We start from the raw sequence: 20049 nt of genomic DNA, 5'->3' as shown, positions 1-20049 counted from the left end.
ACTTTTCATTTTTGTTTTTATAATTTCTAGACTGTGTGATTTTTAAAGACGGTTACCAAAATATTTAGCAACTGTTTCCTGCTTATTAAGGAACAGTTTCATCTTACTTCCATTACCACGAGCCGCAGATAAATCAACTTCTGGGACACGATTCGTCAACAGCTTAGTTCGAATAAATAAGAGACCATCGGGCAGAAGAAAGGCAGTCACATCTGAACAAATTGGTCACAAGCCAACAAAGGAAACGGAAACAATGAAAATACTCGTAGCCACCGCATTTGCTAATGGCGAAACTGAAAGAGATGGAGCCTGGAATGGGTCAAAAATAAAATAAAGAAAAGGAGCGTTCTGGCAGCGCATTAATCAAGGTGCAGTCGATGCGAACGGAGCCTTTGGCCATGCGGTGGCAAAAAGGAAGCCAAATTGGCACCAGACGCTTAAGGTAAAAGACGTGCCAACGATGTCGACCCTGTGGGGCACGTATTCTCTCATGTAGTTCTTCTGGCGGAGAACGCAGCTGCTTATTTGGTTTTCTGCGCGTGTCACTGGCACGATGCTCGTAAATAATGGCACGGCTAAGACAAAAGCCATGGCCAGTCAACAGTCTGCCGTTGACATCGAGAACTTATTTTCCAGCCAGCTCTTTTAGTTATCCTTCGCTTGGGCTGACACTTTTTCTACAGGGTAATCAAAGCTTAGAGAGTATATTTGTTTGGCTGATAGGCATGTAACAGGTTGAAGGCAAGCAAAAAAAGTTAAAAATAAGCTGCTACATATCTTTATTCTAGCTATTTGCATTACTGATAGCTTCTAAAGTTTATTGGTTGAAAAGTCATAATCAAAAAAGGATACATATGTTAAGTTGTAACATAATATAATATTATTTGAATTTACTTTATTTGACCATTGATTTTTGTTGGAATTTATATATTTTTCAAATAAACGTTATGGTATTTTTTTTTAAATCTTTAGCAAGTACCAGGTAGCTTATCGTTGAGTAAAATAACTTTTTGATTGCATTTTGCTTTCGTTTCTCCATGTATCTTTTGGCTTCTTGTTACCTTCATTTCAGTTCTAAGGCACGCAAGCCAATAAGCTATAAGACCCAAAACGCTTAAGCTTTCAATTTTCGTAATGGCCGAATAGTGTGCGAAATTTCGATAGGTGTCTTTGAGCTGTCCCTTTTTTGGGCTGCTTGAATAAGCAACTGGAAACCAAAAAAGTATGCTATTTTTAGGCATATTTTTTAAGAAAATTAATCGATTACAAGGAGTTTATTGTCCTATTACAATTCTCACACATTTTTGGTCAATTCCTGGTGTCTTGAATATAATAAATCTGTAGCATTGTTGTATTTATAATGTATCTTAATCATTTTATAGTCACGCAGGACTCGTTTTGATCCCATAATACACTAAACTCACAAATCGATTAAGATAAATCTCTTGCTGACATGTATATTGATTTGGGTACGAGTCGCTATCAATTTGCTATTAAACGATGATTTATTTCAGCTATGCAAAGTGAAGTCTAACCTTCCCCCCAGGGCAGTGCAATCAAGAGGCAGATCCCACAAATCTGGATTCGTAATGTGCATATTTTAGCAATAAAACGCTGACACTGCTCCAGGCGCAAATTTACTGTCAAAGTAATTTGCATACATATTTTTTGTTGCTTGCTATTTTTGGTCGCCTTTATCGTTGGGGGCCAATTTCGCGAAATATTCGTTTAAAGCAAAATGGGGGAGTAAAGGGGACTATGTTGTCACCTTCAACCCCAGAATGCAAATGTACGAGGATGTCTATTGTCGTTGATATTTCGTCTTGCGTTGAGTGGCATAAATCTCATATCGGCTGAGCCTCGAAAATACACATATTTCGGCATTATGAATGCCAACTCATAAACAGACGGCTTGGTCGAGGAGGCAATACTGAGGAATGGTATCCGCATAATAAGCCAGACAGCTGGCAAAATGCAGATTCACCGCCAGATACAGATACAGATACAGATATTCACATGCTGCGATTCCATTTCTCAGCAGTGTGTGCACGGAGATTCTCATTTTGCATGCAAGTTGCATTCATTTGAATTCCTATTTGACTGGTTCGCTTCGGTGAGGACAGAATTTTTTCCGCCGGTAGAATTCTTAATGAAAATGCATGGCCCGACACTTTATTGTTTGTTTTGAAAAACCGTACAATCGTATTTTTGTATATTTCCCTCTTTAAGAATCTGTGATTTGATTTATGTTCCCAATTTACCTGTGAGTGAACATCATAAAACATGAAACACAACCGACCACAATTATTGCTCCTATAGTGCGAGGATCCAATTTTGTGCTTTATTGTTTAGCCCACAAACCAGCAAAATTGGTTTGTTTATCTTGCATTGGCCTACACTTATTCACAGTCGAATCAATTTACAACTTTTCTGTCAATCACAAACCAATCAGTTCAAAATATGAGCGCAATCACACCAGGCCAATTGTGGGTCGTTTTAGTACACTTACGAGTGCACTAAGCGAAAATGGGTGAGTATAATACTCTTAGAAGAGTCCTTACCAGTGAGGGAATTTGCTCATAAACTTATCATAGCTTCAACACAAAATACATTTAAAAAAAAGTTAAACTAATGCTTTTAAATCAATTTCAGATAAATAGAAATTTAGTTAGCTGAGAAGAGTACAAAAAATGTTGCCTAATACCAATGATTGGCTTATGTTTTTTTAATATTGTTAACAACAATTTAGTTTAAGGCAACAGCTTAGCATTTGCTAAAAATTTGTACTGGATTTATTTGTAAAATGAGTATAGGTAGATGAGTCTTGTTATATTTTAGTAGTTACAAATTTTTCTCTTGTTTTATTTATTTCTCATTAGCTACAGCAAATATTTTATATGTTTAAAAATTGCAGTATTAATAACGATATGCATATGTGTTCGGGACACTATATCTAAACATAAACTGCAAATTGTTGGAAAAGAAGTTCTGAGTAGATTTTTTCTCAGTGCTGGGACAGAGGCTCACTTGGGACATTTTGTGGCCTGGACGGCGCCGTGAAGAGCCAGCCAGGCGGTGGAGGTGCTCGACTGGCAGACTGGCAGCTGAATAAACAGCATCAACAACAACTGCAAGGGATCGGATGGGGAATGTGGCCGTGCTGAATACCGTTTCATCGACACTTTTTCATTGAATTCAATTAAAAGCGAAATTGAAAATTGAAATTCAATTAAGATGCTATAAATACGGCAGATGGAGTGGGCTAGGGTGTTAGGGTGTTAGGGTGTCAAACGGGCGCAGAGACGATACAGGATACAGTAAAAGCATTCTCGGATAGAAAGGACTCACACCAATGATGATAGATGAGCTGCCAATGGCGGATGTGAATGTGGATGTGGATGTGGATGTGGATGTGGATGGAAGAGATTCACCATGGCCCTGCCCAATCGATCGATGTGTTGGCTAGGAAGAGGAAACGAGGCTTATGATGTGCCACATACCATTTTTGTTTTATTTTAACTTACTCTTTTGTCTGTTCTTTTTCCTGACATTTAATGGGCCATCAACACGTTGCTTACGCAATTTGATATCTGGGTATTAATGACATATAAATTGATGCTGCAATCAATCATAAATTGGAGCTACCATATGGTGCACGAAGATGATGAAGTCTGGGTGCACAATACACTAATCTGATTAGCCTCATTAGTGGACAACAATATAATAATGTCATACTGGGCATTATTATTTTCATCAAATATTGTCTTTGGGGATCATAATCAATATCGTTATTAAAAACTTGTACGTTAAAGAACGGCAAGCTAAGTGGAAAAGTTTTAAAAATAAATCAGTAATTTATATTCCGTAATGTCACTTGAGCGGAAACGGAAAGTTTGACAACCTCCCGAGATACTTTAAAAAAAATTTAATTTTAAAACTTAACTATTGATGTTTAAAAATTTTAATTATAATTTGTTATTTAAAATAACAATTTACTCTTATATCTATCTATTTTTATACCAATTTTTGTATGCTAAATCCCTTAAAAAAACCTCCTTAATACTTTAATAATTGAGTAACTTTACAATTAAAGTTTACTTTATTCATGTTCAAGTCGATTTTAAGCATAATTATGCAAAAACGGCTGCTGCTTTCAATTATCGCATTAGGTTAGAAACAAAAGAAGAAAGTCAGACGTTTGGCTTTACTCTGTGGAGGATGAACAAAAAAGGCCAAGGGACTTTGGCCAACTTTCTGTCAAGCAAAAGTTTCTGGGTGAAGAAGGTTGAGGTCGTTTGAAACTTTGTTGAGAAAGATGGACTGCAGTGACCTAAAACCAGAGGAGATGCAACGATTGAGTTTCACCAGCTGTTGGGGGGCTTACTTCATATTAAATAGTATTCAACTTTAAAAGTGGTACGAATTATTTGTCAAATATGAAATTGTTTTTGGAAATTTATAGCTACGAATTTGTTTTTTTGATGCCATTTTTAAGGAAGCTAGTTAGACGAAAATTTTGTTTCTGTCTCTCTTTGAGTTCTGGATGCATTGTAATTTCGTTCTACACCTTGTTTTTCGGATTTCTTAATGCGGGCACCTTTGTTGATGAAGATATATACAAAAAATGTAAGTTAGAAAATGCCATAAGAAACAATTTAAAGTTTTCCAAAATGACAGCATTTAAAACTGACATACGGGCGAAATGGTTTAATGTGTTTCATATTGGTCTGATGATTGCAGCTGCTGTTCTGCTGCTAATATCTGTTATGATGGTGAGGCGAATATCCATTCATCGATTACTATTAATTTCTTAACTCGTTTTAGAAACACACAAAGATCGTTTTCGTATGGATGACTATGTATATCATTCACATGGTATCGTACTACATCGTCTTCAATGCAATGATAAACGTTCGCAACCCGTTTCTCCGGACTCCTCTATCTGCATCCATCTATGTCTTGGTTAATGTTTTGACCCTTGGTAAAGTGTATATATAATATCCCTAGCCCCCTCTAATTGTCAAACTTTCTAGCAATAGATATATTTTGGCTGATCATAGTATATTCATATTATTATGTAAAGAAACATCCTGAAGAATTCAGACCGCCATGCATTGACAAATAAACCGCATTAAAAACAACCTTACTATCGATTTGAAATTATGTACAGCAAATTTGTTTTTAAAGGTTATAAAATATAATAATATTTAGATTTGTGCCCTTAACCACATGTTCAGCAAGTGAGAAGACCGTGTGGATAATGATTTTGCTGTGCTAATATGGCAGACTCAATTTTCTTTATAATTTCATTAGCATCTTGATGAGAACTGAAAACGATTCCACGCGTGCCTGTCACACACAAGCACACACAGACCAGAAAATTCTAGGCTAATGCTAATGAGGCCATAATACAAATTGCTTAAATTGAAATTATGCAAAAAAGTTAATACTCATCTCGTTCAAATGGATATGGCGGAAAATGAGAGGGAGGCAATTTCGCTTGAGTTTGACACCAACAGCTGCTCAATAAATCCAACAGTGTTTGCCTGAAACTTCCTCAATGTAAATAAATAACGTATACGCCATGTGGTACTCAAAAAATATTTTTTCACTTGAAAACATTTCTACAGCTTATGTATCATAAAATCTCCAAAATACAATTGTGCATTTGCATAAATAAATAAATTTTTTGATAAGTTAATTTTGCATTTACTGTCAAAAACATTTCAAAACATGTTTTGGGCCAAAAAATGTTGCTTCTGTATATCTTTGCAAACGGGATGTATCATAATTGCACTGCTTGGATTATTTTTGTCCGGCATGAACATTGACTATACTCTATACCTCTTGAATAGTAATAGCCACCAACATAAATAATATATTTTTTTGTACTAATTCTATTAATTTAATAGGCACTCATACCCGAGAAACCCAATATAAATTTCCAGGTAACATACAAAAATATTATATGAATTGAATTGACTTAATTTGGTTTTGTTAATTACATTTAAAATAAAGCGGAAGTACTCTACACATCTTTACAAATAATTCCGGATTGTTTGTCTGTCTTGGCATCGTGTTTGCTGATATTTGCAATCATCTCGGTATGTACTCCTGAAAAATATAGCCACTTGGTAATAAAATAAATATATTTAGCAATATTTATGGCTGTTTTGGATCACTCTGTTTTTCCAAACTCTTCAGGCAATATATCTGGTTACATTTAGTATTGTTTCTTCTTTAATCGGATCAAATTTAATAATAAATGAGAGCTTTTGGCACAACATAACTTATTGGGTGTATGTGATACTTTGGCTGGGTAAGATTATCGTTTTATGACCATATATAAATAATTAATTTTTTCTTTATTTAGCACTGACATTATATTTCATGTACATAATCTATTCGTATTATCGACAACTAAAGGAGGGAGAAATTGAAAATGCTATAGAATGATTTATGCCTTATATTTTGTAATATTTGGCTTGCTCAACATGTAATTTGTAAAACCTAAAAAGACTAGCTAAATTTATATCTGTAACTATATTTCATTGAATGTGTCGTCATTTTCACATACACGGAAATTAAAAATAAAAATAAACATTTTAAAAAATTAGTAAATGAAATGTGGCTTGCCAATAAGTTTTGCTGTTGTATAAATTTACAAATCGGCTGTACTATTATATCTTTTTTTACCCTTTGCCTTTTTGCCGTTCACCTGGTAGAATTCTTTCGTAAATATCCTATCTTAGCCTTTATTAATATAATTTCTGTTATTAAATACCCAGTTATTTATTGCAGGATTTAAAGAACATAATGATTATACTCATCCATCAGGTAATCAACTATTGAAAAAGTGTTATTTGTTTGTTTAAGCAAGTACCAAAACCCAACCAATGTTTTTATTTGATTTTCTAATTTTTGCTGTTTTTCAGACTGGTTAAACCTTCTTTGGGGAATTTTGCATTTGCTGGCTTCAATGTGTTTATCATATTCTGTCCTGGTGGTAAGTACTAAGAAGTAAGCTATTTACATGAAAGTTCATTCACATATTGTAAATTTGTAGGGGTCACTTATTCCTATTTGGGTTTACATAATTATCGAGGTAATTTACTTGATTTACGTGATCATTTATGCATCAGTGTCGTGTGCTCTGAAGACAAACACATATGCGAACCTAGGCCTGAATTACTGTATTACGTACTGGAGTTTAATTGTCTTAACGTTCGGTAAGTTAGACAATATCTATGAGGCCCAGTGATGCTAATCATAAAACTCTTTTAATAGTAATAATAACATATTTCCTTTATGTTGTAAGTTCATATTATTTACTAAAAAGGCAACAACTCATTGCTGCAAGTCACCATGTATAAGGAAATTCAGTAACTAAATATAAAAAACTATTTTAATCATATTCTTTCAAACCTCTCAACAGTTAAAATTATTATTATCAAATACGCTTTTAAAACGTTTCAATTCGGACTTTAGCTTTAGCCATGTAAATACATATTGGAAGATTTTCAAGTAGGCTAAGAAAAAATTTCATGTCACTTTTCAATCAGTTTAAAATAAATTCACAAAATGATATGTATTCTTGTTATATTACTATACATTTCTTCTGTTTCGGGAGAAATCGTCGCGTCTACAATTGGTAACCCGGATTACTATAGAGGTAAATTAATAAAATCTTAGTCAGATTCAGGCCAATGACATTTTATTACAAAGCTCAAGCCAAATTAAAGTTTCCTGTCTGTGGAAAATGTTCAGATACAGAAAACTTTCTATTTCAAAGCACTACTGGTTTCTATTGCCATTCCGAAGATGGGTCAGCCGTTGAATACGCAATCGGAAAACCAGCAAATACAATTTCCAGATGTGTGCCACCTAAAATTAACGTAACTAGTGAGTATGCAAAGTATACGACAACATTAGTTTTCAACCTTGACCATTCAATAATAGGAAAAATAAGACAGTATTGTTGCTTTTGGTCGCCTGAGTTGGGATGTACAGCGCTAATTGGTAGAAAATACTACGACAGAAAGCTATACAACTGCGAATACTGCCAAGAATATTGCGGTGGATATAAGAGTGATCTTGCTAATCATGACGACGACGGAAATAAAGTTAACAAGATATCGGGATGTGTCTTTTTAACTGCGCTAGCTATTTTTGTACTCCTGATATGCACTAATTAACAAATCAATTACTATGTATTTGTAGTGACAGTATCTTGTTTAAATAAAATCCTATATACCTTTTAGAAAGCTTTAATTTCAAAGTATATAATGAAAAACAGAAACCTTTGACAACTCTAGGTACCCAAAGCTATTTCTCTCAAAATTCGTCAAACTGTTTTTTCAAATTTCCTAGAATGAAATGAAACTGCTAATACTACTTTTATTCTCGAGTTTGGTTCAAGGACTAAACGCTTTAAATAATAGTATGCGCAATAAACTTGCTTATTTTGAACAAAATAGCCATATAAAGTTTTCCAGGTTGTATATCTTGTTCAATGATCAAAAACAATCACGGCCAGCACACTGGTCACCAGTGTCATCATGCTGATCAATTGGCCATAACCGACAATTCCAAAATGTTTCAAAATGAATTTCCGCAATGCGTGCCAAATGAGTATGAGATAAATGGTAGGTCTGCAATCTTATATATGAATATATATATAGACTCTCCTGTTTCAGGAGGAATCACTGAATACTGCTGCTTTTGGTCGCCGGAATTGGGCTGTTCAGTACTATTTGCAGCAAAATTGGGTGAAGATCATTTAAAGGCCTGCACTCGGTGTCGTGCGTATTGCTTTGGGCCAAATAACCATGATGGCGAAGACAAAATACATAAGAATTCAGGACACGTTAGATCAATGGACATGGCGGTTGTTTTGCTACTTCTCACTTTATCAATTTTTCTCCTAAATGGGATGTTGCAATGGAATTTTATTGAAATGTAATTATTTTCGAATTGTAATGTAATAAACAAAGCAAAAACAATAAAAAACTTTTGCTACCCCAAAAATTGAAAAAAACAACTTTGACATCTAAAAAATTAAAGTCCTTTCTCTCAAAATATGTCGAACAGATTTTCAAAATTTTATCTAATGAAATTGTATATACTCGTGCTACTTTTCTTAATTTGTTTATTTGCTTAAACAATATTCTTAATATAAGCAACACACCATAGGGTTTGAAAATTATTCATTTATAGGAAATGATCACGGCTGTTCAACAGGATGCCAGTGTCTTTTGAAGATGGTTCAGCAGTTAGAAAAAAATTTGGATCTAGTGAAAATGTATTACCGAAATGCGTGCCAAACAAGTGTAAGTTATCACGTAAGTTTGCAATGGAAAACTTGCCCTCAGTTTAGTTTTAGGTGAAATAAGCTAATTATAAAGGAAATTGGGCCTGCAGTTTGTGCTGGTAATTTTGCACCTTGCAGCCAGAGAAAATGAGAGTACAATTCTACTCAGAGGAAAGGATTTAAATAATAAAGTAGGATGTTTTCAGTGAAGTGATTGTTATAAGGAAAGGAGTGGTGCAAGGAATATGAACTTTAGACATAATTTCATAATCGGACTTTCGCTGGTTGTCTTCACTTTTATTTACTTTCAGACGTAGGACTTAAATTCCAATATAATGTTGAAAGTATTTCTTGATAATTACAGTCTTCAAACTCAAAGTACAAACTCTACTTAAGTTTGACTTTAGACTTTTCAACTTATCCAAGTACAAGCTAATCAAAAATTAATAGTAAAAGTAACTGTTTTGTCATCATTATTATTGCTGTCATTATGAACTAAGCCAGAGCGGGGTAAATTTAATTAAAACAACAAACGCGCGATGGGCCAAGAAAAGCAGCCATCGGGTGGAAATTGGAAGTGGAAATGGGCAGAGCCTGATGTTATCGTGACAAGCCCAAATTAAGTAGCGCACGGGGTTACATCAGCCAGCCAGGGGATAAAATGGGCGGGGTACGCAAGGAATCGGGGTTGGGCAATTCAATTTAAAGACCAAACCAAGGCAACCAGCGAAAACGAACACGACCTTGAGCTGACCAAAATATGAACGGCAACTGAGCCCGAGGCTCATTTAATAGACCAGAACCAAAAATTATAATACAGTCGACATTCGAAAAGGCACTTCATCGCAACCAATAAAATACATTTATTTTAGGTACGTTCGACAAAAAGCTTAGGAAAGGATGACAGAAGTACTGACCAACAAAATAAATAAAATAACTCAAAAGAATTGTTTTACACTTTTTGGGAAAAACTTTGAAAAATGATGTGTTACAATGCAAATGTATTTTTAAAAAGATATGTATTTAAACTGGCCTCGAAAATGTTCCTGTGTTTCACCTCAAATCATTTTATTCATTTTTAAGCCATTCGTTTACATAAAATATTAAAACGGTAATTTTAAAATTATTTCCTAGCTCTGAAAAGTAGGCAATAGTTATTTCGAATTAAGTGTGAATGTCATTAAAAGAAAACCGAAAAGGATCACACCCAAAGTCGGACTTTGACACAGCCTTTGTTTTTGCTAAACATTTTTTTATTCAAAAGAGAATAAATGATACAAATAGTTTTTTTAATATATTAATATATATGAAATGTAATCGTGATAGCTCTGCTAAGGAAGTTCCACTGTGTACAGAATGTTCGCTTTGTGAAACTAATTTGATTTAAAGAAGCTTTTCCCATTCAAGGATTAGCAGTGCTTTTCACACTCACCCGTGGTTCCATTTTCTTGCTCGCTCAAATCGGCCAGTGACGCCGAAAGGGCCTCCGCCATCTTAGCCGCCGATGATGTCATCGTCTTTGGTTGCGCTGCATTTCCACCGGCCTTAACAATCAGATTCGTTGCATTTGTGCCATTTTCCGTTTTCGCAGATTCCGCATTGCGATTTACCATGGCGGAACTCGGTGGGCGGGAAAGCGGCAGTGGCACTCCTCACAGCCGCCAGCTGCGCGTCCTGATTGCCTCACCCCGGCTGAAAGTCCTACTGATTTGTGTTCCTGGGCATCCAACACTTGTTGCCGCCCAGCTTGCTTCCGTGCGGAAATGGAAATCGAGAAAGCAAACTGAAGCGAAAAGGAGCGGAAAACGAGAGTTTTGGTTCAGTTTGAGTGCTTTCCTTCCGAAACATAAGTGAAGTTGTGTAAAATAAATTTGTTATTAAATGGGTTGTATTTAAGGTGAATTTACATATATAAACAAAAAAAAACCAAGGAACTTGTAAGATGGATATTATATTAGGTGCATAGCTGGTTATTGGTAAAGAAAGATTTTCTTTAAAATAATGAATTACCATGTTTGAATAACAAAAACACCACTAAACAAGGTAAAAAATTCGTGACGATCGCACCTTCAACATATAAAATATTTGATACCAAATTTTGTGACCAATTATGTTAAGGCTCCGTGATTAGCATTTGACAATAACTTTTTAATGACATATATAACTTGTCTGTACCTTAACTAAAGGTATCCCAAGATTTCCCTCTTCCAATTAAAATAAATCTCAGTTGCTTACTATACTGTTAGCTATATAAACTCAAAAGGAATTGCAAGATGCTGGCAGTAAGAACAAGTGACAGCTTCGAACTTATTGTTCATTTTGTTTGATGTTGTTAAATGTTGTTTCTAGACCCCAGCATTTTCATTTTCCTAACGTATTTCAACGTCGCTTCTATTGGCAGTTGTTTGTACAAAGAAACCGTGTATGCCTCTGTATGTAAATATGTTTTGCTTTTGTGGGCTTCGCTTGAAAGTGTCTATGCAGCAATTAGAAAAGTTCTCAGCCAAGGCACTTCAGAACACAACAAAAGTAACTTTTTCTTTAGCCCAGCTTAAGAAGATAATATTACACTTAAAAGAAAGTGAATTTCTAAAATTTTATGTTATTTAAAAGGAGTGTAAAAAACTTTAATAATTTAAGTAAACCTCTTTTCAGAATGAGTAATTTTAAGTCGTAAAACACTCTAGTTAAAATATGCAAAATTTCAAAATGTTGAATAATTAAAGTAATATTTTTTGAAGAACATTTTAAGAAATATATAAAGAACAATTTGGTAATTGATTTTTCAATATTTTGAAAATAAATTTTATTTCTTTTTGGATTTAGATTTTCTTAACATCTGTGCACTGTTCAGCAAATGTCAGTATGTCAAGTCGATTCGGGAGAAGTTCTCTCATATCCTTAAGGCATGCGACATGCGACATTCCCTTCGTCCCTTCGTTTTTCCTCTTTTCACGTTTTCCAACGACTGGGAAAAAAGTTTTTTTCTTTTGTCAAGCTACGAAACTAACTACACTTTGGCGCCACCGTTGTTCATTCAAGTTGGTAAAAGTTTCTCCTACTCAGAATTGCTCAACGTTTTTGCTTGGCAGTTTACGGTAGCTTCTTTCGGCCAAGTTAAATTGTGTCAGTTTAATTCGAAGTGGAGCGAAGTGGAACGTAAATAAACTCTGGATTGCAAGAATCGACTACTAAAGTCAACCAAAGCAAAAACAGAATTAAATTACTTCGCTGAACTTAACGTTTTAGAAATTAAACACGTACTCTTTAGTATCTGCTTTCTTTAAATGGAAATCGCTTACAATTATACAAACATATAATTATTATAAACAAAAGTCAAACATTATTTATTATTATTGCACTTTTAAGACAGCTGGGTTAAACTAAGCAGTGAGGTCTAGGTATGAGTAAGTTTTAAAAAAATATATTAATGTCAAACGGAAATCATTAATACTTGTTATTAAAAATACATTTAATTTCGGAAAAATACTTTAACGGGAACTGAAAGGTTTTACTTATACACATATTTTTAGGAATATAATTAAACATAAGTACTTATACACACGTTTTTGTGGATCAACAGATCTTAATATAACTTTTTACTTGGATAACCGGTTAGCTTAACTATTTCTTATAATAATTTTTAATCTCGACCCATAATTATCTAGACTTTTTGTTTACTTTTAGCAATCTTTTAAAGTCATGTACTATTTTGAATGGTTCTTTATTTAAAAGCCTTAAAATTTTAAAAATTTTTGATAACTATACCTATCATATTGATATTAGCAATTGTACTTCTGAAATTTATATTTTCTTTCGAACAACTAATCGGTATATTTAATGTCTATTTCATAGGTCAAAAGCTGCAGAGACTACTTCTATAATTCGTAAGCTATTTTCATTTAATTTGGCCTTGCTCAAAGACCTTAGATGTGGCATATAATAGCGCCACTGATAAGCCTCAAGTCCAACCCCAATTCATTGTCATTTTCACCTCAGTCCCGCTTTAATTTTGTTGTGGACACTTGTGGAATTTCGCATTTGTAAGCGGGCAGCCAGGGAAACCAGGCAGAGGCGACCACGCGTTTGACCCCTGACAACGGAGCACAAAAAGCGACGGGGGCATTCGCTGAAAAACTACTCATAAATAAATATACGGAGATCCATTCCATTGTTGTGCTCAGTCGCATTTTACCGGACTCGGATGGGTTCTCATTTCTTTTTTGAATTGTTTTGTTTGGCTTTGCTCGCCGGTTCGTGTGTACGCTTTCTGTTTTCCTTTTTTTTTTTTTAGTTTAAGAGGGTTTGTTTACGCTTTGCCATTGCCGAGAGGGGTGCTTCAGTTTAGTGCAGCCGTGGTGGGAAAATAAAACGAAATGGAAATAAATAAACAAAACCGTTTTGCAGTCTGCTTAAATTCAAATAAAGATTAGGTTGAGTTTGGTATATGATTTTTGCAAATTTTCAACTGCAGTTGGCTCAACTCACAATACTTTTGATGTTTAAGAAAATTTAATTTTTTATCTATACTATTATTCCTGGTTTTAGTTTAGTTTTAGTTTTGTTTATTTTGAACAGAAAAAAAGGAAACTGATAAGACAAACAAAACTATTTCTGGGAATCTTAAATTTGCATAAAAGTTGCTTTGTTTACATTTTATTCTTTAAAGCATACTTATTTTATATAATTAGTTGAAGTTTGATTTTGGTTATAAGTATATCATCATATCAGTTTTAGTCTTTTAATTTTAAGCTAAATATAAAAAAAATCATGAAACGAACAAAATAGAGTATAAGAAACAGGTTTAAATAGCGCAAAGAGCATATTTATAAAATACAACGATATATTTCTTCATTTTAAGGTATTTTCCTTCAAAGGAAAACCACTGACCGAAAAATGTTTTTTTGAAACTATTAAATAAAATTATAAGAACATAAAGTTTTGTAGTTTCCTTTAAAATTTTGTAAACGAACTTTGCTCAAATGCTTGTTCCACAAGCCTTTAGCAACCAGCTTCTAATTTCCCTGAGTAAACATTTTATAAATTATCTGCAGCCATAAGCCATAAATATGGCTGTGTAATGTGCATTTCCTTGAAAATCTGCATTGCCATATTTTTATAGCTAGCCGGCGAACGTGGCGGATGAGCAATCTCATTCGCACTTGCTAATACTTCGCTCTCGTTCTCTGGAGAATGCACTGAAAGCGAGGGCGTATCTTTCTCGTCAGCCAATTATCATAATTTTTGCACTTAACTCATTATCATAATTATCATCTTCTGAACTGGTGAGGCAACAGACTGGGACGAACGGAAACTCATAAATTTGCCCCCTATTTTTTTTTTTATTTTTATTTGTGCCTTTCGATCGCCACGTTTATTGCAATTTTAAAGGTACACCAATTTTTATGCGTTTTCATCCGCAGTATATAAAAATGTGTGTTAATATTTTCTGTGACGTCGTCTGTTTGCTAGCCGCGGGCATTTATCACACAAAAATTCCCCATATTCCCATTCAAGCCCGCAGCTATTTTATTTTTTTTTTCCTTTAATAAATATTTATATATGTACTATAGCATTTGCCCAAAGAACCTCGTGTTCTTTGAACGATGAGCTTCCAGTTCTGTGTTTGTTGTTTGAAATTGATTAAAGTAACCCCCAACCATCAATCCATAAAAACGACGCTTATTGCCCAAACAATTGTACACAGAAAAAACATCACTAGCCTAAATAACTATTGTGATGTAGATATCATTTTTTTTAAACCTTCTTGATACATTAATATTTAAAGTTAATGTGATATTGCCTTTACAATCGCCTAGTTTATTAAAAAATATTATTAATTTGTTAATTTAATTGTTTTCTGCTGTCAAATAATAATTGCGATATTTTTAGAAATTCAAGTCCTCTGCCTTTTTAAAAAACTTTTCACTAAATTTTCACAAACTTTTGACCAAAACAAAAATTTGAAACAAAATATTTAATAACAAAATTTTTTCGCAAGTCAAATAGAAAATAAGTCAAATACTATTATTATGCAATATTGGAAACTTTTTTAAATCTAAAGAAATTAAGAGAACAATTCTCTATACATTTTTTCTAGCTGTATGCTTTATTGAATAAGCGTCTTTGCAAGTGTTAGTGTGTCAATGGGTTTTTTCAGTGTCCGTTCATACGTTTGTGTGTCTGTTTTTTGTATCTTTGACTTTGATCGCGCATGATTAATGATTACGCCTGTGTTTATTGCCATCGGGTTTCGATGAGTTGGGGGTGATAAAAGTTTTCTTTCCGCCGCTTTCGATGCCCAGCGTGTCTCTCATATTTCAACTCGAACACCTCCTCCCGGTGGGCTGATGGGAATGGGAAGTATTATATCCGTTCGTTTGTCATCATTTATATATAATTGGACAATCTTGGCCCACGACATACATCACATTGAAGATGGAGGTGTTAAAGATGAATATATACAAAAAGATGTTGGTGATTAAAAATGAAGAACATCTGAATAACTCATCATTGTTAGATACGTTGCGCAAATCAGTTTAATTAAAATAGATACAAATTCTTGTAAATACCATTAATTTTGATTAAAAAATCTAAATCTTTCACACATTCTCATCATCTCTGTTTTATGTTCTTATCAACAAAGGGTCATCTGCAAATTTGCTTATGTTAAAGCATTTGTTGAAATGGTCATAAAACTGAGCATCTGTTTATGAGCAAAACTAAGTACTTAGGAATCCTAGGGTCCAGAACCTTGAATACCCTTTCCGATCCACAATTTCTTTAACAACTATCTTTAAGAATTTAATTTAAAAAGTTGATTTTCTTATTTCTATGACAGTTTTTAAATGTCAAAAAAATTCCACTGAATTTTGCGTAAACTTTCCAAAACTTTTTTCCAAATAACAAGCTAAACACTAAATTATTAATTTCTTAGAGATGCTACACGAAGAAAACAAAAGTGCGAACAAAACTTCGGGTTCATAGGAAACTTTCTTAATTGAACACCACAAAAAAAATGGGTGCACAGGGTTTTTGATATCAATGCAATTAGATGGAGTGCACTCTTGCATTCTTCATTGGCAAACAGACCCAAGTGGCCGGAAACAACGGCATCGAGTATGCGCCACGTTGGACCGCAGCTGCCCAAAACTCTTCAATAGAGGGCTAATTTTTGTTTTCTAAGCTCAAATTGCTGGCCAAAAACGAAATATAAATAAAATAAATGAGGAGCAGCTATTATATATACATACGTATGTATATTTCTGTTGCGCTTGGCCCCATGAATGCTGATTCATTAGCCAAACCTTCCCGTCCACAGACAGAGGGCCATTTAAATGCGAATTAGGCTAACCGCCTTTCGGTTGCGTGTATATTTGGGCGGTGGTGTATGTAAGGGGTGTCTCTAAGAGGTGTGTGCGTGTGTGAAGGGTGTGTTTGTGTAGGCGGTGTGTGTGTGTGTTAGGGGGTGTGGCTTGGGCGGTTCTTGTGGATTCAAGACCCTAGTTCTGTGGTTTTGCCTTGGCACGTCCCATCTTGCCTTCAATTGCAATTGGTGGGTGGATGCGTGACTCTTGCCGCTTTGCTGGATGGTGTTTGATTTGATTTGGCAGGGAATGCATAAACTACTTATAAGGAAAACATCAATTAGGTTTTGGCATGTAGTTGAGCTAATTAAGAGGCATTACAAGAGGATGCTAATGAAATCGTAAAATGTATGTATAACAAAACCACTTATTTTAACAAGCCCAAGAAGCAATTACACAGCAACATCTTTCATAGCTCTTTTACAAAGACAGTTATTTTGTTTCTTTGTGAATATTAAAATGTTTCAAACATTTTTTGTGTATTTAAACTAAAATCTTGACTTGATACAATTAAGTAATTTCTATACGTACAAAACATGTATGATATAATGCTGAAGGACTTCAGTATTTCAAAATTATACTCACATTTAATTGACAGCAATTTTGTAATTAATTGAATATTTAAATAAAGACGCATTCAAGTGTCTGGAGTGCAATTCTCATAAAACCAAATGACCGGCATATCGAAACCAATTTAAACCGGCTATACCAGTTTTTACAGTTTTCGGGAGCGCATTTTCTGAACATTCTCGACATTTCCAAAAGCAAAAAGACCTTGATAAGACAATTTAATTAAATGTCTCTCCAGCACCCGCTAAACCATTGGCAACTGGGATGATCGCATTAAGATATGTCTTAATTGCTCATTTATGGATTCAAAAGAAATGTTTGAAACATGTGCTAAGCGATTTTATTAGCTACCGCCGGTCATTAAAGTCGTCGACATCAAAAGTCTAAAAATATTCTTAGCCAAGAATGAAAAAAGGCAAGCGGCTGCCAAAGCAAAACAACAGGTAATTAAGAATGCAAATAAACAATGGCAAACATTGTGAGTTGGCGAATTGCAGAAAATCGCTTTTCACGCGGCTTTTGGAATAAGATTGCCGGCGCAGTGCTATTCATTTGGTTTTTTTTTAATTTACCAAAATACTTGAATTGTGTGTCAAAATGAAATATTTGCGCAATGTGCAAGATAAACTTGATTTGCCATAAAATTAAATTTCGCGCCCATTTGGTGATTTGGTGAGGACCAGTGAAGCGGCCCAGCCCAAAGATTTGTGCAAATGCTCAGCCTCAGCTATTCGAATAAAATCAATTTTCGACTTCTGGCATCGCGAGGCTGCGGCCTCTGCATTATGGCCAAAAAGCCTGGGCGAATAAATCAATTTGCAATCTGTTGAAAAATGTGGCCCGATCATTTGACATTCTCTAGTCGGACAAGTGTGAAAGGAAATGCCTACAAATCTATCTGTAAGAACTTTCGACAAATTCGTTGCACTCTGAAATTGATTGCATTAATTTAAATGTGTAGTGGCTATATTTCAGCAAAGTTCAAGCTGCAAATTATTTACGTCAACGATTGGCGACTAACGCAAGCGAACTGCACACCAACAGCAAATAGCTAAGTGAAAATAAGGGGAGGAGAGGATCACAAAAAGTCGTCAGAATCATATAAATATAGATGCCACAATGAAAATTGTAAATGAGTAATATAAGCCAAAAGGATCACAAGGCTATATTAACCAAATTATGCTATAAATTTACGATACATCTTTTAGTTTAAGCGTAATAGGCCGTAAATCCATATTTTAAATTTTAATTAAATTTAATTGTGAATATTCAAATTAGCTAAAGCTAATTGCAATGTAATTGAACAGTTTGTAATTTGAACAGTTTGGTATTATAACCAAATGTTCTACGTGTTAAATCAACATATTTTCCAAATACCATTAAACATTTTAAGGTGATAAAAATATAGAAAGAATAAGTTTTATTTATGTTTTAAGATTTCACACTAAGGGAAACTGTTCAATAAATAAATAAGTGTAATAAAGCAAAAAAAAAAACCTTTAATTGAATGCAATTGAGTTTGATGCATAAATGTACCAGCTCTTGCCATTTTATCTTAATTTAATGTGAATGATCTGCGACTTTTTGTAATTTATCAATTAAAATAGATCGTTTCCTCGTACAATTCGAAAACACTTTCCCACATTAGTCTTGCTGCGAGACAATAATTACATTTAATTAAAACGAAACATTTACTAGTATTTGTTATTTATAAACTCTTAATATCTATGATGTTTGCAAATGATTCCCTTGAAAATGTTTTAATACATCCCCTTTGTCTTTAATTTGTTACAATTTTTAATGTTTGTGTGTTTATTTTGGCTTGCTTTGCTCTCGTTCCCCATCATTACATAATTTTATTATACTTCTTTTTGCGAGCCTTCTCTCTTCTACATAGAGAAAAATAAAATTATTAATAAGTTTTTATTCTATAAATATAATGTCCCCTCAATTTACAATACATATTTAATAACATTCGAAACGACTTAAAATACCACATTAATGTGTGAAATCAATTATGCTAGGAAAGAATTAGATAAGGCTTAAAAATAAACAAACTATTTATTTATTTTATTTTAAATTAACTTTACTATACAAACTATTACTTTTAAAAAATAAACCGATTTCTCAGCTTTTTTTCGCAGTGCAGGGTTTGGAATTCGGCTGTTACAGCTTTGTTGTTGCTGTTTGATTAGGCGTCTAGGTTGACACATAGGGGGCACACAAACACAGACAGACGGACATATAGACAGATCGGCCGACCGACAGAAAGTCCCTCATAGATAGACACCCATACTCACATCAAGCACGAGAGACGGACAGAGACACATGTGTTGAAAATTTAACACAAATGTGCAAATTTAATTAAATTCAAACGAGAAATAAATATAAATAAGCTTCGTTCACATATGTACGGGTAATACTATATAGTGGCGGAGATCTTGTGAAAATAAGAAACTGTGTGACCTAAGGAAAAACAACAAACACATTTGCCGCTGCAATTGTGTACGTAAATAAAAACGCAATTTTCACAAATTTTTTTAAACTTGACAAAGTCAAGTCACAGAGGAAATGTGCACAAAGAAAACGCAAAACATACAAACATCAACACTAGGCGACAAACTTTGCAGAGCCCTGATAATATAAATTACCAACATTTAAAGTCTCTTTAAAATAATATATATTTGACTTTTTTATTTTTTTTAATATTGGAACCAAATTTTATCGGGGAACTTTGTTATAGTCTAAAGGTTTGTCAGCTAGTGTATAGCGAATAGAGGGCAACATTTAAAGTATCTTTAA

At 34.0% G+C, this 20049-nt stretch overlaps 5 protein-coding genes across 10 annotated transcripts in view; 4 read left to right on the top strand and 1 right to left on the bottom strand.

Moving 5' to 3' along the window:
* Positions 1-20049, bottom strand: part of LOC108142620 (adenylate cyclase type 2) — a 45467-nt gene that overhangs the window by 22795 nt on the left and 2623 nt on the right. For all 3 annotated transcript variants that reach the window (XM_017266604.2, XM_017266605.2, XM_017266606.1), the window contains exon 2: positions 10743-11093. In XM_017266604.2, the coding sequence (XP_017122093.1) occupies positions 10743-10923 (181 nt within the window). In that variant the 5' untranslated portion in view covers positions 10924-11093. The remainder of the gene's footprint in view (positions 1-10742; positions 11094-20049) is intronic.
* Positions 4423-5210, top strand: LOC108142621. Of its 3 annotated transcripts, none has more exons than XM_017266609.2 (4): positions 4423-4626; positions 4741-4772; positions 4825-4981; positions 5034-5210. In XM_017266609.2, the coding sequence occupies exons 1-4, from the start codon at positions 4437-4439 to the stop codon at positions 5123-5125; spliced, it is 471 nt and encodes a 156-aa protein (XP_017122098.1). In that variant the 5' UTR covers positions 4423-4436; the 3' UTR covers positions 5126-5210. The 3 variants fall into 3 exon arrangements, with proteins under 3 accessions (XP_017122098.1, XP_017122097.1, XP_017122096.1); XM_017266608.1 differs by having other exon boundaries at positions 4678-4772; positions 5040-5210; XM_017266607.1 differs by having other exon boundaries at positions 4678-4772.
* LOC108142623 lies at positions 5626-6583 on the top strand. Of its 2 annotated transcripts, none has more exons than XM_017266613.2 (5): positions 5626-5854; positions 5913-5948; positions 6019-6104; positions 6205-6319; positions 6374-6583. In XM_017266613.2, the coding sequence occupies exons 1-5, from the start codon at positions 5734-5736 to the stop codon at positions 6454-6456; spliced, it is 441 nt and encodes a 146-aa protein (XP_017122102.1). In that variant the 5' UTR covers positions 5626-5733; the 3' UTR covers positions 6457-6583. The 2 variants fall into 2 exon arrangements, with proteins under 2 accessions (XP_017122102.1, XP_017122101.1); XM_017266612.2 differs by having other exon boundaries at positions 5632-5854; positions 6157-6319; positions 6374-6581.
* LOC121467072 lies at positions 6586-7394 on the top strand. The gene is made up of 5 exons (XM_041708021.1): positions 6586-6734; positions 6802-6837; positions 6936-7006; positions 7067-7229; positions 7288-7394. The coding sequence occupies exons 1-5, from the start codon at positions 6626-6628 to the stop codon at positions 7371-7373; spliced, it is 465 nt and encodes a 154-aa protein (XP_041563955.1). The 5' UTR covers positions 6586-6625; the 3' UTR covers positions 7374-7394.
* On the top strand, positions 8297-9004 carry LOC108142625. Its single transcript, XM_017266614.2, has 3 exons — positions 8297-8440; positions 8496-8645; positions 8697-9004. The coding sequence occupies exons 1-3, from the start codon at positions 8377-8379 to the stop codon at positions 8960-8962; spliced, it is 480 nt and encodes a 159-aa protein (XP_017122103.1). The 5' UTR covers positions 8297-8376; the 3' UTR covers positions 8963-9004.

This window comes from Drosophila elegans, unplaced genomic scaffold, assembly GCF_018152505.1.
Source record: "Drosophila elegans isolate 14027-0461.03 unplaced genomic scaffold, ASM1815250v1 contig_208, whole genome shotgun sequence".
Classification (NCBI taxonomy): Eukaryota; Metazoa; Arthropoda; class Insecta; order Diptera; family Drosophilidae; genus Drosophila; species Drosophila elegans.
This window is presented reverse-complemented; position numbering and strand designations above follow the sequence as displayed.